General features: G+C 38.2%; 1 protein-coding gene and 1 non-coding gene across 3 annotated transcripts in view; one reads left to right on the forward strand and one right to left on the reverse strand.

The window, feature by feature from the left end:
- Window positions 1-6479: 6479 nt before the first annotated feature.
- c22h20orf27 (chromosome 22 C20orf27 homolog) overlaps window positions 6480-16967 on the reverse strand; it is a 32196-nt gene continuing 21708 nt past the window's right edge. For both annotated transcript variants that reach the window (XM_044341053.1, XM_044341052.1), the window contains exons 4-6: window positions 14962-15100; window positions 12446-12571; window positions 6480-8148 (exon numbers count right to left, since the gene is read on the reverse strand). In XM_044341053.1, coding sequence (XP_044196988.1) covers window positions 8048-8148; window positions 12446-12571; window positions 14962-15100 — 366 coding nt within the window. In that variant the 3' untranslated portion in view covers window positions 6480-8047. The remainder of the gene's footprint in view (window positions 8149-12445; window positions 12572-14961; window positions 15101-16967) is intronic.
- On the forward strand, window positions 9649-9719 carry trnag-gcc. Its single transcript has one exon. It is a non-coding gene; the product is annotated as a tRNA-Gly (tRNA).

Below are 16967 nucleotides of genomic sequence, written 5' to 3' on the forward strand. Positions count from 1 at the left end.
GGACTGAAACACCGGGTGGAATTTCCTCTTTACAGGTGAAACATCTTTGGAAAAACACAGCGAATAAAGCATTTTGAGCGGGGATTATATAATTATAGTTTTGCTGTGTGTGTTTCTTCTTATTTTTCTTATCCAAGGCCGTAATTACTGCACACAGACATGGGTCGTTACTCCTTTCAGCTGGCCTAATCTCACAGAGGATGAATAGAAACTGTCAATCAGACGCTGCACTCAGCAGCGAGACAAGAGGGGACTGATTGCTGCTGCTGTGCTGCTGCTGCTGCTGCTGTTGCTGCTGCTGCAACACACACACACACACACACACACACACACACATGCACGCACCCACACACACACACACACACACACACACACACACACACACACACACACACACACACACACTTTTCCTCCTTCCTCCTCCTTCTCTTCAGTGTTTTCAGCCTCTGATGCACAGCTAAAACCTTTTAAAAAAAACAGACTTTTCCAAAGACTTCTTATAATTTGATTTCAGTCTCTATTAGAAAAGTTAGTTTCTGTCATTTTGTGACATTTATAATATTTTAACAGCCCTCAGGGGATTTTTTTTTTTTTTTTGCTACTGCTTTTTACTGTCAAATATGTTTTCTGCACTGACTGACAGTTCTGGAAATTAGTCTTACTTAAAAGCCTAATGTTCAAAATGCAAACAGGCTTAAATGGGTAGAAATTGTTCATAAAAATGATAGATAGATACTAAATGTACTCCACTTTACATTTATGCAACACCTACAGTACAGTTAGTACTTCACAGATTCGTATTTCACATAAAAACATTGGATTGTCTTATAATAAATGCAGTAGTTAAACTTTGCTTCATCTCGCGTGCAGCTGCACCATTAAAATGCTGCTTACATGTCAATTCATCAATAATAATTAAGTACAGTAGCTACTCTGAAATAGGCCATTCTGCATACTGAGTACTTTTTATGCTTTATTTTGGCTCTTAATACTTGTACTTAAGTAATATTTTAAATGCAGGGAACTCGTGGTACAACTTTTACTTCATTAAAGGAACTTTTCCCACCACAGTCTAACGAACATGTTGGTCACTGACTGATATGATGATCTGTAAAAACCCACGCGATTCATTTTAATTTGCACATTTATCACTATTCATTAATTGTCCAGGTCATTAACCCTTAAAAACTGTTCACATTCTGAGCCTTCACACTGTCGCCTCGTAATTAGTCTGAACACCATAAATCTATTTTTCATTCTCCTAATAAATGGGTGATTAATCCCTAATGAAGCCTTCAGAGAGCAGAGAGAGTTTATTCTTTAGATTTTATACTGTTTGTTTATGGAGGGGGAAAAAAATATTCACAACATTACACACTACATTATGGTTCTGTGTTTCCTAAAACAGGAACTATCATGATTTCAATGAATTTTATTGAATATGGAGATTTTTTTAATTAAATATGGGTCAAAATTAACACACAACACCTTTTATGTATGAAAATATGTATCAGCTGCACAAAAAAATGAAAAAAAAGTTGAAAAATTTCTATTTTTGTATATTCTGGGTCCCATTTTAGGCTAAAAGAAAGTTATTTAGGGTGTTTTTACAGTTCTCAAGTGTTTAAAAATAAAATAAAAGGTCACATTTTGACCTGAACAGTATGTACGAGTTCATTCATATCTCAGTATGATTGCTTAACAAAAAAGTTTCCTACTTTATAAAACATTAGACTATAGTAAGCCTCTCTATACCTCCAGGAGCTGTTTATTCTAAAATAATTTCATTAATGTGGTTTCAGAAAGTTTTATTACCCCCATGATGATCTTGAATGCAGCTTCAGGGGCTTTTCAGCCCTGAAACCAACACAATCAGTGGAAAACATTGAATTTTTTTGCTCTGTTTTTTTTACATGATAATGATCAAATGTGAAGATATTCCTCTACATATTCGACTTTAAAACCCATTTTACTTCATATTTCTGCTATACTCAAAATCCCAATTATGTTAAATCAGTGCGGATAAAGGCGTATATCTGCTGGCACATGATATTGATGCCTGTAGAGACTCTCTGCCTTTGTGCCCACAGGAAAAAAGAAAGAAAAAAAAAAAGAAAAAAAAATGTTTATTTGCACCAAGCACCGACTGCCTCATCTCCGTCCCCCCCGTGTGTGTGCGGCTGTACTGCGGCCTTGTGGAGATGAATCTGATCAATCAGATCAATCAACAGAGATTACTGTAATCCCAGAGGTCAATGGGAGGGCAACGGGCCACGCAGAGTTCACACATCCCACACAAGCTCCAGACAAATCTGTACAGGAATGGCAAACATGTGTGAGCCCACATGCAACTGTGATTTTTTTTTTTTAAAGATTGAAATAATTCAGATTTAACCGGTTAACACAATAAAAGCAAAGTGGAGGGCAGCTGCTGGAAAGGACTTTAGTATTTTTATTAGTTTTACAGTCTCATTGCATTTCTCAAACCTTCATATGAGGCTGTGCAGGAGCACAAATACCTCTGAAAACAGTTTGCTGCGTCTATTTTTTAATAGTGGGTCACGTGATGTCACAAACAAGCATTTTGGGGGGATTTGTGCTTATTAATAATAAGTTGCTAGAAAACGCGCTGTGTCCAGTATGAAAGCTGCTGCTGGTTCTGCTGGTGAAACTGGACGCCGAGGTTTTGGTGGTGGTATTGGAGAGAGAGAGAAAAAAAAAAGAAAGTAATAACGCAGTAGCTCAGTTGAAATAAACCTTGGAGGAAGGAGGAGGAGAGAAAATGTGTCGGAGGATGAATGTAAAATGACATGTAAGTAGGTTTTACGTTTTAATTCAAGACTTTATTTCTCACGTTAACAGATTCAAATCTGGCTGAAGTCAAGCTGAGGGCTTTTTGAAGTATAAAATAGGTGTTTTTTAGGAGGTTATTTATCTTATCCAGCTTGTTTACAGGCTGTTGCTTTCAGTTTCTTGCCGTGTGTGAGAGCAGAAGACTGAAATAATGCAGCACAGTGAAGGCGATCACATCAGAAAACTGCATTATTTCGTTCAACCAAAAAGCTTAAAATGTCCTGAAGTCTACCTGCACACAGAAGTGACTGTTCATCTGTCGAAATTTACATTCATTTAATATTCTGGCCTTTTTTTTAAGGGATCATATTAATTGTATTCGGTAGAAAAGAAGCTGCACATGTTCTCTTAATGTCACTAATAGGTTGTGTTTGTTCAGGCTGCACCTGAATGCAACGATGATTTTAGTCTTTTAGGAATTTAATTTACATTTATTGACTTTCAGGGAAGTTTTCAGTTTAATATCTATTCAAAATATTAAAATCCAACACGTTGCTACAGAGAAAAACTGTTTCATTTTACAATTTAAATGGTTAAAATAACATTTGCATATAAATCATATCACGTGGAGACATGTTGTAAGTTGCATCAATGGCCTATTTTTTATTATTATTGTAACAGGAATTAAAAATCTCTTTTGCAAGTGTGTCCTGCAGCAACATAAAGTTTCAAACAACATAAAAACAAATAAACATTTCACGTGTTTTCAGAGCATTAAAGGGACCAGCTAGTACAGTATGAATCCTACTACTTCTATTATTATTAATAATAACAACAGTAAAAAAAAAAAAATAATAATAATATTTAGGCTACTTTAAATGTTTTTTTTCCACATCAGCATTTTTTAAAAACTATTTTATACAACAGACACTTGAGCTGTTGTTAAAATACAATCACAAACTATCTTTATTCAGATTATTCTTGACATAAAGGATTTATCTTTGACGTTAGCAGAAGTCAAAAACAATAAATAAAAAAAATTAAAAAAGAAAAATAGGGTATATTTATCTTTTTTTCCCTATAAACGGATTCCTCAGCAGCTCTGCGTAATTTTTAGAGTCCTTTAAAAAGTTACCGGCGCACATCTGTCTCCGTTCAAAAGGTGGTTTCTGATGATATCTGTAATGATTATTGTGGGTTCGAACGGCTGCAGCTGTGTCCGGGTTTAGCTCAGGACACAAAGAGTCCCAGAGGAGACAGCAGAGGGTCGATCTGGTCTCAAGAGTTTCTGCAAACCGGCGGTTCAGCCACCAAACACACGCAGAAACAGCTCTGTGTTGATACATTTATATTCTGCTCATTGCTTGACACTCAAATGATCCGTAACAGTTCTGATTTTTATATTGATTGTAAACACTTTAAAACCTAAGAAGGCATATTTACAGATCAGCCAGAGTTGCAGACCTTTAGTTTTGTTTAATTTGCAGTTTCAGCAGCCATGTTTATTAAAAATTGGTTTTATAATGTCTGAGAATGAGACAAAGAGACAGAAAAGTCCTTATTTCTGCAGTAATTATAACTCTTTAAATAAAAAATGTGAATTCAGCTGCTAAGTAAAGTTTGACATGTAGTAATAACACCTGTGCACTTTATCCTTAAATATTCATTATTATCCTTATAATGTGGACAGTTAAACCTCAACTAGTTTCTATCTTGTTTCTGCAGCCACACACATAGTATCCAGATGAACCAGGTGGTTATAAATGTCTAAATGTTCTATTCAGCTATGATTGATATTTTTATTATAGTGGAAATAAAAGTATTAGTGTAAATCTCTTCTCAAGTTGAAGTAAAAATGCCCAACTAGTGTAAAAAACAACATTGTTGAATGTAATTGTCTTCCATGCATGTTTATCTAAAGAAAAGAAAAGCCAACAGTTCCACTTATTTGTAATATTTGGGGGGAAAATGCTCCTAATCAGCCAATTAAGTCTGTATTGTGATGTGATTTCTAATTGAAATAAACATGTTTGACTTATAAATTGTAAAAGAAACAGAAGTTAAAAGTTATCAATTTACAGTATGTAAGTATGTAAATGTAATTAATTTCTTCAACCAAGCTATGAAATTGTTTTACAGGCTTGAATCTACTTGTTGACAAAAATATATACATATATATAGATATAGATATATATATATATATATATAACATGACTTGAATATGAGTTATGTGTCATATAGTGTTTCCAGTATGTTTATATAATCAGTTTTGTGTTCGCCTGTTAAACTGAACAGACTGAGCTGCACAAAGATAAATACACTCCAAATTCTCTAGAAATAAACCCCTAATTCTATGAAGACTTTCACATTCATCTGAAATGAGAAAAAAAATCGTGCGTCCAAACAGTTTTGTGTCATCACTACAATCATGAAAAAACGATTTTGTGTAAGAGGTTACATCATGTTATGCAGGGCATGTGTACTGTAAGCCACAGTTACTTTAGATAAATAAAACAGCGCTGTGGCGGCGTAGACTGCCATCAAGTGTTCCTGCTATGAACTGACAGAGTCCACGATGAGTAAAACTCAAACATACAGACGTTTTTATTTTATTTTTGACATCAAAAAAAGTACAAATCACGCACACGGTGGGTGGGAGCAGATGTCAACAAATAAACTGCTACATTCTTGAAACAGAAACATACAGAGCACTTCAGTTTCACACTATAAGAAAGGAGCAAAACCAGACTTTGACCTAATAACACGCAAGCAAACATTTAAATCAGTGTAATCTGCACTACACCAAGAACTATGTAGAGACACAGAATCATTTTCTTTAAGGCTGAATGCATTTAAAAGGGGAAGAAAAACAAATGAGGCGACGTGGAAAAAAAAAGCAGGAAATGTTATGATTGATATGGATATGGAGATCATGGCACTTGCTCTATAAGCACAAATGTTAATTGAGTTCGTGTGATGAGGATTCGAGCTGTAATTTCCATGTTTTTGTGAATGAATGTACTGACGGGACACATGATACACCTGTCTGATCGGACGAGGTGAGCTGGTGGAAGCTGTGGGATTTTAACACTCGTGGAAAGACAACAAACAAGCAGGTGTCATACTGGATCAAAAGGGCAACTTTTTTTTTTCTGATCCCAGAGATATATTTTTCTATTTCCCCTTCCCTCCCCAGAGGTGTCACTGGGCCTGGACGTGTACGGTCGCCTCCCTGCTGCTTCAGACTGGTCGGTACAGTATGTGACGGGGTAAAACAATGTTAAATCATTTGGACAGTACAATGGAAGGCACTTGTGTCGCATGTGCGTTCTGAAGGCTTCGTCAATTCAAACAAAGAAACTAAATGTTAATCCTTCCTGGACCCTGCTGGGCTGCAGCAGGCTTTCTTAAAGGAAAAATCCACCCAAAAACACTTTCGTACCTTTAAAATACAGCTGTTGGCTACATGTTATGGTTTGGTTGTGAATTAGGGCTGCCAACGATTACTTTCTCGGTAACTACTCCGCAAATATCGGCAACTATTTTGATATTTGGTTAATCGTTTAGGTAGTTTTAGAAGCAAAAATGCCAAAAATGTGATGGTTTCAGGTTCTCAAATTTGAGAATTTGCTGCGTTTCCTTTTCTTAATACAGAAAATTGAATATATTTGGGCTTTCGACTGTTGGTCACCATGGACACCAGAAAATTGTGATGGACATTTTCACTGTTTTGATGTTTTATACACCAAAACAATTCATCGATTAATCGCAAAAATGATCTGAAGATTAATCGATTATGAAAATAATTGTTAGATGCAGCTCTATTCTTTAATCAATTAATCAATTAGTCAATAAAATGCTAACAAATAATCCCTCACTGCCTACAGTGATGTCAGTTTGTTGTTCTGTTTGACTATCAGTCCAAAAGCTGACGATATTCCCAAGAAAAACAGCAAACCGTCACGTTTGAGACGCTGAAACTGAAGAACATTTGTATTTTTGCTTGAAACAAATGACTGAAACGATTGATCAATTATCAAAATAGCTGCCAATTAAGTTTTTCTTGTTCGACTAATTGATTACTGGACTAGTCGTTGCAGCTCTCTTGTGATTATTTTTTTATTTCTGTACAAAAGTGGAGAAACATAACAGGATGTCAGAAAACGTTTCAGAGATTTTGTTGTTAGTTCCTCATAATAAAAGAAAAAATAACACAAACATGTTTAACAATCATACAGGGAGGAAAAACAGATTCAAGAGACTAGTACCATGTTCTGTAGCTGGATTACATGTTTTGAGGTATTTCTCATGATAAGTAAAACCTCTCTCTCCATTATCGCTGCTGTAAACGATTTCCTCACTTACACCTTCACACATATTTCTGAAGGGATTTCCTGAAAATCAGTAGAAGTAGATAAAGCAGGTTGAGGTAAAACACGTAAAACAGTCACGTAAAGAACCCACCGTGAGGATTTTAAAAAACGTAAGAGTGTCCGAGTTGGATTTTTCCTTTAAATACAGAGATGCCACCACCCTGCAGCACAGTTAAAACCCATCATTTATCCAAAAAAAAAGCCTTCAGAATGGAGAGCGTTACATACAGCGGTCTGCAGTGCCCCCTTATGGTTAAACAGACACATTATAGGCTCAGCATTGCTATTTAATTCAACCCCATTTCCCTGATTTGTGCAGATTTGTTCCATTCTTTTAGTTCAATTTCAAGCAACTTAATCAATAAAAAGAGCCCTTATTTACACCTGCACCTTTAAATCCATGTGGGATACAGATTGTATGGTTTGCACATCAGGAAATGAGTGAACTGGAGCACAAGAGGCAGTGACAGAAGATCTGAGGCTGCACTGATTTAAAGAGCACTGCTGCCCTCTGGAGGTTCAGTAAAGAAAAGACAGATCAACGACACGACGTGTGACGGCGAACAGACGACAGAGTTTTTAGGGCTTGTACAGGAGTCGAAGAAAGATGAAATGTGACAAAACGTCCGTTCGGGTTCTGCCGATGTTGGCGGTGAAAGTCACAGCAGAGGAATGTTTTTGTATGTAAGAGACGTTGCAGACAAAACTCAACACCGGGGCTTGATATGCTGCATGTGGCACTATGTCTGCACTAAATGTGTGTGTGTGAGATTTCTATTTCTTCTTCTATTTGGGGGATATGGTGGGTGTGTATGTGTGTGTGTGTGTTATTTGGTGTGTGTGTTTGTGTGTATGTGAAGGGGAACAGGAACTCTCGAGAGTCAGTCAAATCCTTGCCAGTCGCTCTGTTCAGAGTCGTACTCCAGCTCCACCCCGATGCAGCGAACTCCCTCCAGCAGCATGGGTGTACCGTGGTGACGATCTGGACGAGAGGCAGAAAGAGAAAGAAGGGAATCAGAAGAAGTGCACACTTGACAACCCAAATAACTTCAAACCATTAAACAAGAGAAAATATTATTGAATATAAATGTGTTGATGTAACGAAAATATACTGCAGATCAGCCAAGTTGCCTCTGGGTAAAAGTAAAGTAAGTAAATAGGGAAGTAATGAAATAAAGACGTGATGACAAGGTTATTGATATCTGTATCATAGTTAAGTAATTACATTCACATTAGTCTTGTGCTGTCAGTATTGTGCCACCTGCCTCAAGAATCTGAATCTTTTCTTATGAATTTATGTGCATGTGACACGATTCATTTCATCATTGTACACACAAATTCATTTTCACTTCACATTTTCAAACTGTATTCAACCTTTCGGAGCCTCGGTTTCAAACAACTATGAAGACAGCGGATGAAAAACAAATGAGGAAGTCCTTCCTGGATCTGAAAACATCGTGACGTAAAACAGGTGCTCCTGATGCACAGCTAACTAATCAATGTCCACGACTTCCCCAAAAAGTCAAGCCACAAACGTTATAAAGCTTCATCATGTAGCCACTATATATAATAAAGTCATGAAACAGTGTGCCTCGACTTTTTGGGAAATGTATTTCCCCTTTTTGCGGATGTTAACTATGAAAACAGGTTCAGATTGTACAAAAAAACATGACCACAGTAGCTCCACAGAAAGCAGCTTCCCATTCACTTCAATGTCTTTTCTTGGTTTCACTAAACTTGTAAAAAGCCAGATGAAGAAATAACTTGTTATATTTGTCTCTGTGTATTTCGGTGCTTTGAGCAAACACTAGCAGAGCTGCTGTTACATTTGTGTGTATTCTGCTCGCCGCTGGAATCTGACAAACAACCGCATCTCCTGCGGGTTTTTATTTTTTAGTTCTTATTTATATAAATGTTATCGTCGCTGTCGAGAATCTGTGCGAGTAAATAAAAGTGAGAGTCTCCTGGTTGCTGGAAAGAATCCTGCGGTGAAGAGGTGCAGCTTTCCAGTTGTGCCTCATCCATGCGGTGTGGACTCAACATGGAAGAAAGCACAGACTGAGAGGCTCAGTTTAGGGCCGGCAGCTCCCCCCCGCCTTCTACCCTCCACCCCTCCTACTTGAAGTATCCGCTTACATGCAGTTCAAGAGCCGCCCACCTCCTATGTGGAGGTTTCCAGTTGAAAACGCTGCACAGCATGACTGATCACAGATATTCAGAGCTGCAGGACTTAAAACTCAGTGCTACCGTGATCCTGGATAAGAGGTCATATACACGACACGTCACATCCCACCAGTGTTATAATGAGACTGAATCGAGGTTAAATGAGACTCACACACATTTATATTAAATTTATTTATCTATAACCAACTATGAAACCTTTCACAGTCAAACAGTGTGAACAAATGTTTTAAAATTCAGCACTAGTTTGGGTCTAAGCTCATTGTTCACTTGCTACACTGCACAAGAAACCTGCACCAATGCATTGGTGGTTCAGTGGTAGAATTCTCGCCTGCCACGCGGGAGGCCCGGGTTCGATTCCCGGCCAATGCAACACACTTTTCTTCCCCCCCCCACCTCCATCATACAGAGAGACGAGAGACAGGAATGACTCTGCAGACTCACATTAGCATAAAAACGTACTGGAGCTGCAATACAGACATACGTATATTCTTTTGTTCTATGTGTTTTTCTTATTTATAGTTATTTATAATCATTAACCCTTTAACATCCACCCTTTTTATAGAATTTTCACCTATTTGGCACACCCAAGTGGAAAAGCTTATAACAGAAGAACCGTAAGGTCATGATGCATGTGTCAGGCTTTCATTTTCTAGTTTCTGGAAATGTGCTTGTTTAGCATGTAGCTAAAACACAAACAGAACTACATCAGTTCAAATAAGGCTCAAAAAAAGTGTTTTTGGTGCTCGTCTATAATGAGTCATATTTGAATAACAATAATTAGGACATGCTTTATGCCAGAACTGTACAGAACACCATATACCTTCTACATCTAGTCAACCTTTATAAAATCCCAGACCTCAAGGCCTAACCCAATGAGAGCTCGGGAGTTTTTAGTTTGTGGTGTCACTGGTGTCCCTGAACCTCTCCAATCATCTCCAATTGGCCAAATTGTGCCAACTGCTTTGACTCATTACTGTGTGATGCTACCGCCTACAAATGGCTTAAGCAGGTCGCCGGCAACCCGGTGGATGTTAAAAACGTTAAATTCCTGGTGAAGTTTACTGTTTCAGTGCACTGATGTCATTTTATACAATACAGCTTATTGTTAAACTGTAAAACATCATGCCTCCAGAACATATCTTTGTCACAAGTGTTTGATAACCACATCTGAGGGATCATTGCAAAAAATGTGTGTTTATGTATTTAAAAGATTATCGGCTGAAATATCAATGTCGGAATTTTTTGTCCAAAACCCAAAGATGTTCAGTTTACATAGTTGTAAGACAGAGAAAAGCAGGAAATTCTCACAATTTTGAGGCTAGAACCAGAAAATTGTTTGTTTGTGTGATTTACGTAATTAATCAATGATCAAAATAGTTGTCAATTTTCTGCCAACTCATTGATCAATTTATAAACACTAGTTTCAGCACTAATGATTAAAATAAACATTTCCTTACAAATATTAACATGTTTTACACAGTTTCTAGTAATGCATTTGTAATAACTGATCTATGAACCGTCTGTTGTTATATTTCACTCATTGAGTCACTTATCTAACAGCAGCAGTGCAGTTCGGGTAACAGCAGAGGCGGGTGGCAGAGCTTAATCCATTGATCTGGTCGTTGTCCAGGCCTCACTTACACGCACACATCTGGACAGATGTTCAGGTCACGCTTTGTGAGTAAAAATAAAACACTGACCGACCCGGCCGCCGCTCACCCCTCGAACACACGAGGCCTGCTACTGTATATTTACGTAGGCACAGATGGAAAGACACATGCGTTCCCTGTGACTAATTCTCCATCTGCTGACATAAATGATATATAATTCAGTCCCGCTGACACTGTTTTAAGTGTAGGAATCAAATTCATTACTGCTCTGCTGTGTCAGAGAGCTTCATGATGTCAGAGGGCAGAAAAACACTGCTGCTGTGTAGGAGAGAGAGTTTTGTTACTGAGAGATTTGTATTTTATTAGTTGTGTTGTTATTATTTGAATTATTCTATTGTAAAAAAGGTGGTAGAGAATTTTTACTGTAAAAACCTGTCTGTAAACTAATATTACAGCTGATTATTTTTAGGGGCAGTTGGAGATTTGGTTGTTGAAGTCACCAGCAGGTGGCAGCAGCACACCAGTAAAGACTGGTGAAACTGTTCACTTCAGATTTCTCAATTTTACAACTGAAAGAGATTCGAAGAAGTTTGATGCAACATTAAGAGTCTGTTGTGAAAATCAGCCTCAGAATCCTATTTTTAAAAATGAGAACATGTTGGTAAAACAAACCAAAATTCACTGTGACGTCAAGTTTGATCATTTAAACCTCTGGATGAGAAATACTGAAACACACAACAAATTAATTAGAAATGTTTATGAACGTATTCTGAAATACTTTTTTCTATAAAAAATTGTTACTTTTTCTAGTTTCAGCTTCTAGATTTGCTGTTTTTCCTTATCTTTTGTGATAATAAACTGAATATCCTTGTGTTTTTGGACTGTTGGTTGGACAGAACAAGCAAATTGAAGAAGTCACTCTGGGTTTTAGGAAATTATGATTGTAAAAAAAATGGTAATTTTTCACTATTTTTGATATATTTTTTAGACCAAACGCTTAATTGAGATAATAACTGTCTGGTTAATTGATCAAAACTAACCATTGTTGCAGACCTACTTGCAGACTGCCGATTAAAAATGGCAGTAAAATGTTAAGTTTTAACAGCAAAAGCTACAGTTTTAAAAGACTGAAACATAATTTTATAGTATCACAGTCTCTCATAAAGATTTTGAGTTCATTCTACAAATTTTTTTTATTCCTTTAAGGTTTTACAAGTAGAAATGCTTGAAAAAGTGATCTGTGAATGCTAATGTAAATGCAGGGAACACCCAAACATTGTCTTTCTATCTAATAGGAAGTGTCTCTGAAGAAAGGAAAGACAAGGGGAAACAATGATGAATCATTTGAGTCACTCAGTTCACCAACTGTCAAAAAAGACGACAAAAGGTCATCTGCGAGCTACAGTGTGGTGCAATATAAACTGTACATGCAGAGGGCACTGAGAAATGAGAGTATCACCACAGTTTCTGGTAAGGAAACCTCACCCATGACTCTGGCGTGAACTTTGACCTTGACACAGATGTCCTCGTTGGTCTCGCTCAGCAGTTGCACCTCCTCACACAGAACTCCCTCCTGCTGCGCCATGTACTCGCACGTTACCTTCAGACCTCCTGGAAAACAGAAAGAGAAAATACAAAGGGGAGGAGAGATTGGGTTTCCTCTTTTTTGCCAAGTGTTCACACACACACACAGACACACACACACACACACATCTCTCTCTGCGTGAGGTGATATTTTCAATATGGATCAGACTGACGCTAGAAAAACAAATCAGGCAACCACAAGAGAACAAAATATCACATGACGGAAAAACACATAAACACAGCTGATGACTGATGAGTAAATATATTAAAACACAAACACACACAGACAAATATGGACACACACCTGCCGCTGTTAACATCAGCTGATACACACACACACACACACACACACACACACACACACACACACACACACACACACACACACACACACACACACACAGGTCTAGAAACGGGCCAGAGGGTGAAATAAAGAGTGTGACAGTAAGTTGAAAGTAAAGGTCAGTCAGTTACAGTTACAAGCATGTAAGTGGGCACAACTCCCAGGAACATTAGGATCACCTTTGGCCCATTTCAGCTGGTTTATTGGTGAGGGGCGGAAATCCAGTTAAGACTCACACACATTCAAGTTCACAGTTACACTTCAAGTAAAGTCATTTCCAGCCCACACAGGTGCCAGATGTTTGAGGTTTACCGCCTACGACAGCACAAGTGACAGGAATTCAAGACAAATACAGGAAAGTGTTTGAAAGTCAGCTTTGTGTTTATGATCTCTCAGAGATGGATTGCTGAGCTAACACTGTCTGAGCTCTCCATTGCTGGCTGTAATCCTCAGCCATCTGGTACTCCGTGCAGCCTGTAACAATGCTGCTGAGAATTACTCGCAAAATATTTCACTCAGGGCTGCCTGCAGCAAAACCAGACATATACTTAACTTTCCTTTTTTTTTTGGATGTTAAAGGTAGAATCACCATCGCACAGTATGTGGTTTGGGGAATAAATATCTGGCTGTGACGGGATTAAAGTAATGAATGACATTTAAAGTTCAACTGAAATTGAAGAGCATGTTTTTTGGCTGGACCAGCCAATGACCAGCTCTATGACCACGGTTGTCCATGAGTGAATGAGTGATGAAGTAACACCATCGGTCAGCTAGCCAGGTGTTGGAGTTTCCCCATTGGCTGTTGCTCTTTCAAAGAATCGGCGTGAGATGATGGAAGCGGAGGACAGCAGCGTGACGCCAAGTGACTGTGTTTCCTGCTTCGAGGTCTGACGCTCTCAGCTCAGGTGTTAAATAGAGTGAAGTCGGCTGAACTCCCCCTCTTCCGACTCTACGGCCGCCAGCAGCCAACAGGACAGACGCTCTGCGGTGGGTTTGGATTTTATAACTGAACTAATACCAGGATGCAAACTTTTTATTTCTCTGACGTTTTCACATTACAAACAATGAACAACAGCATTAAAACACGAGTCTTGCAGGTAAAACATGCGACTCATGTTGCTGTTATATCAGTTTAGTGTGGGGCGGCTGCTCTGCAGGTGCGCTTGATTTGACTGTAACTGGGCGGAGATAAAGCCTCCTGGAGAAGTGCACTGCTAACATTATTGCAACAGTGGCAAATTACAGCAGAAACTGGACCAAAACCTCTACAAAAGAGGGAAAAGATCAAAATACAATATACAGGAATAAAAACGCTGTCTTGTCATGTGCTGTTTTGGTTTCAGAATGAATCATCTACACAGCAGCAGGTACAGGGGTGCAAAGTACAGGCGCGTCCACATACTTTTGGCCATATAGTGTACATTGGTCATCTTCTCTTACAAAACAAAAAACACAAAGCTACCAGAGTATTATTAACACTTTCTATTGCAGCCACTTTATAACAATCTACCTCTCAACAGCTTCAGGGGTTTAACTTTCTCTTTAAAGCAGAACTAATGGGGTTTTTTTTGGCCACTTGCAGTCAGAACTTCACATTAAACTCAACATTATGGCCTCATAAAGTTGTTATGGGGGAACTTGTTAGCGAATATCTGCCTATTAACATATCCAGCAGATATAAAGCAACAATCAAAATTTAAAATATAAGTCCAATATTCCCTCTCTCTTTTCACATCTGTTTCTATTTCTGGTTTTAAACAACTCCTGAGAAATAAAATGTGTAAAACCAAAACAAGGTGCTGAAAGATGCTAAAACGCTCCGTAGAGCTGAGGGGAAGTGCAACTGCAGAGTCAGGTGATAAATCTCTGTGGGTTTGTCACTACAAGCGAACCCTTTCACATTAGATATAGTCATTTGATCAATTGTTGGAAACAGCCAGAAAAACCAAGACCAGGTTTCCCCTGAACGTTTCCTCTGAATATTTCATGGAAAGCAGGGTTCTTGGTCATTTTGAAATTATATTTATTTATTCACGTACTGTTTTTCCTCATTCTCTCATGATGTTGATCTTACCCTCTGGTGCGGGTGTAATATCAGTGATCCGGAGGTGTGGACTGGGTACTGGCGCTGGACACACATCCTTCCCCAGAGCCGGGACCTCAGGCAACGTGAACGTGATTTCATAACGGTGCTGCGTCTTTAGGAAGCCAACCTAAGTAAGAAGGAGAGATATTTAGAGGGTTGTAAGGCAAAGAGTCAAGCAAAGACTTGGCCATTAGGAAGAAATACAATGGCTGTCTTTCTTTCTCCTGCAAACTAATCCGACTAACCACATGGGGAGAGGGCTGGGTCAAGAGAAGAATAATAGAGAGAGGGATTTACACCGAGGGAACAGGCTTTGTGTTGGACTCACATTGCATAATGGAAGTCCATTACAGCTCAATAAATAAAGGATTAATTCTATAAGTAACATGGATAAGTAATTCTCATTAACACTACACTATTTGGATAAGTTTTCCTTGAGGTAGTTCTCTAATTGAAATCATTAGTTATTGCTCTGGTGATTTTAATCCTCTCAACGTCTGCTATATTGGCAATTTTTGTCTGACTGGAAATAAAACTGAACTACCTACTGTATTTTTGCTCCAAAGTCTTCCAATATGCCAACAGATTTGTCAGCAATTCAAGGGCCTGATCTTATTCATGGCTACACCTTCTACATGAGCGCGGAGGCTGTAGTGGAGTCTTTCCAACAAGCTCGACGACCCAGACATGGAGGCCAACATGCACCCACAAACAAGAAGAAGGATGAAGGAAGAAATTTAAAGTTCGCAAAGCACTAAATCGCATTGAGATAACAAAGTTGGGGATGGCTTTCCTGTGTGGTAGCAGTGGAGAAGCTGAGATTGCTTAGTTTCCTTATGATTTAATAAACATCCAGCCATTCTCCCTTTTTATTCTTTACTAATTTCATGTTTGTTGATGCTGTGTTTCTGCTGTTTGTCCTTATAAACCGACTTGTATTCAGGGTCCCCACACATTTTATATTTTAAAATTCCATACTTCCAGACTTCTCAGTAGACTTTTCAGACCATATTTGACTTCTGAGTACAAATAGCTAGATGATAGCAGATTCATTACTTGCAGGTCTCACGTTGGTTTGGGCCAAAAACGTTGTGATTTGTGGGTGCAGAGGATGCTGTGATAAGACAACGGTGCTTTTACACTTGTACATGGCTTTCAATTGCCGCCTCCCCCGTGTTGGAGATGTTGAATGTTTTTACACAAACTTTGCATTCTTTCTTTTCCCGTTTAGGAATCCTGAGCCGAGCAGGCTTTACATTTGGGATTGTCAAGACAGCCCTCGGAATACTTGCAATTATCCATTGTGATCCGCTCAGTCCACACTCCTACGCAGATAGTTGGACTCAGTTCAACCGTCCTCATCTCTGCCCAAAGAGGAAGTGAACTAACTGGAGTTACCTATACTCATTATTTTCTCTTAACATATTGAATAAATAATATTATATTATTGTTCCCCCCATTATTTTTAGTCTCTTTTACAAATAACCGAAAATGAGTTGAAAAAAAGTTAAATAATTTAATTTTCATGGCATCGATGCAGCCTTGTTTATTCACCGTGTCCATGGAAACAACATTGAACGCAGCCATGAAAGGTATGGTTTAGTCGTGTATCAAGCACGAATGCGAAATATTTGGTGACTTCAGCTTCTCAAATGTGAGTAATTTACTACTTTTCTCTGTTTTATTTCACTGAATATTGAATTTCTTTGTGTTTTGGACCGCTGATCGGTCAAAACAAACAATATGAAGTTGTCACCTTGGGCTCCAGGAACTTGCGACAAAGTTTTTCTTTTTCTCAGACTAAATGATTAATTGATTAATTATAAAAATTATCAACACATCATCTTTTTCAATTAAGTCGTTTGGTCCATAAAATGTCAGAAAATGATTAAAAACCCCAAAGCCCAATATACAACCTCAAATATCTCGTTTTGCCCCGACTGACAGTCCACAACCAACAGATATTCAGTTTACTGTCTCTAAAGAAACCAGCA

Source organism: Thunnus albacares, chromosome 22 (assembly GCF_914725855.1).
Source record: "Thunnus albacares chromosome 22, fThuAlb1.1, whole genome shotgun sequence".
Classification (NCBI taxonomy): Eukaryota; Metazoa; Chordata; class Actinopteri; order Scombriformes; family Scombridae; genus Thunnus; species Thunnus albacares.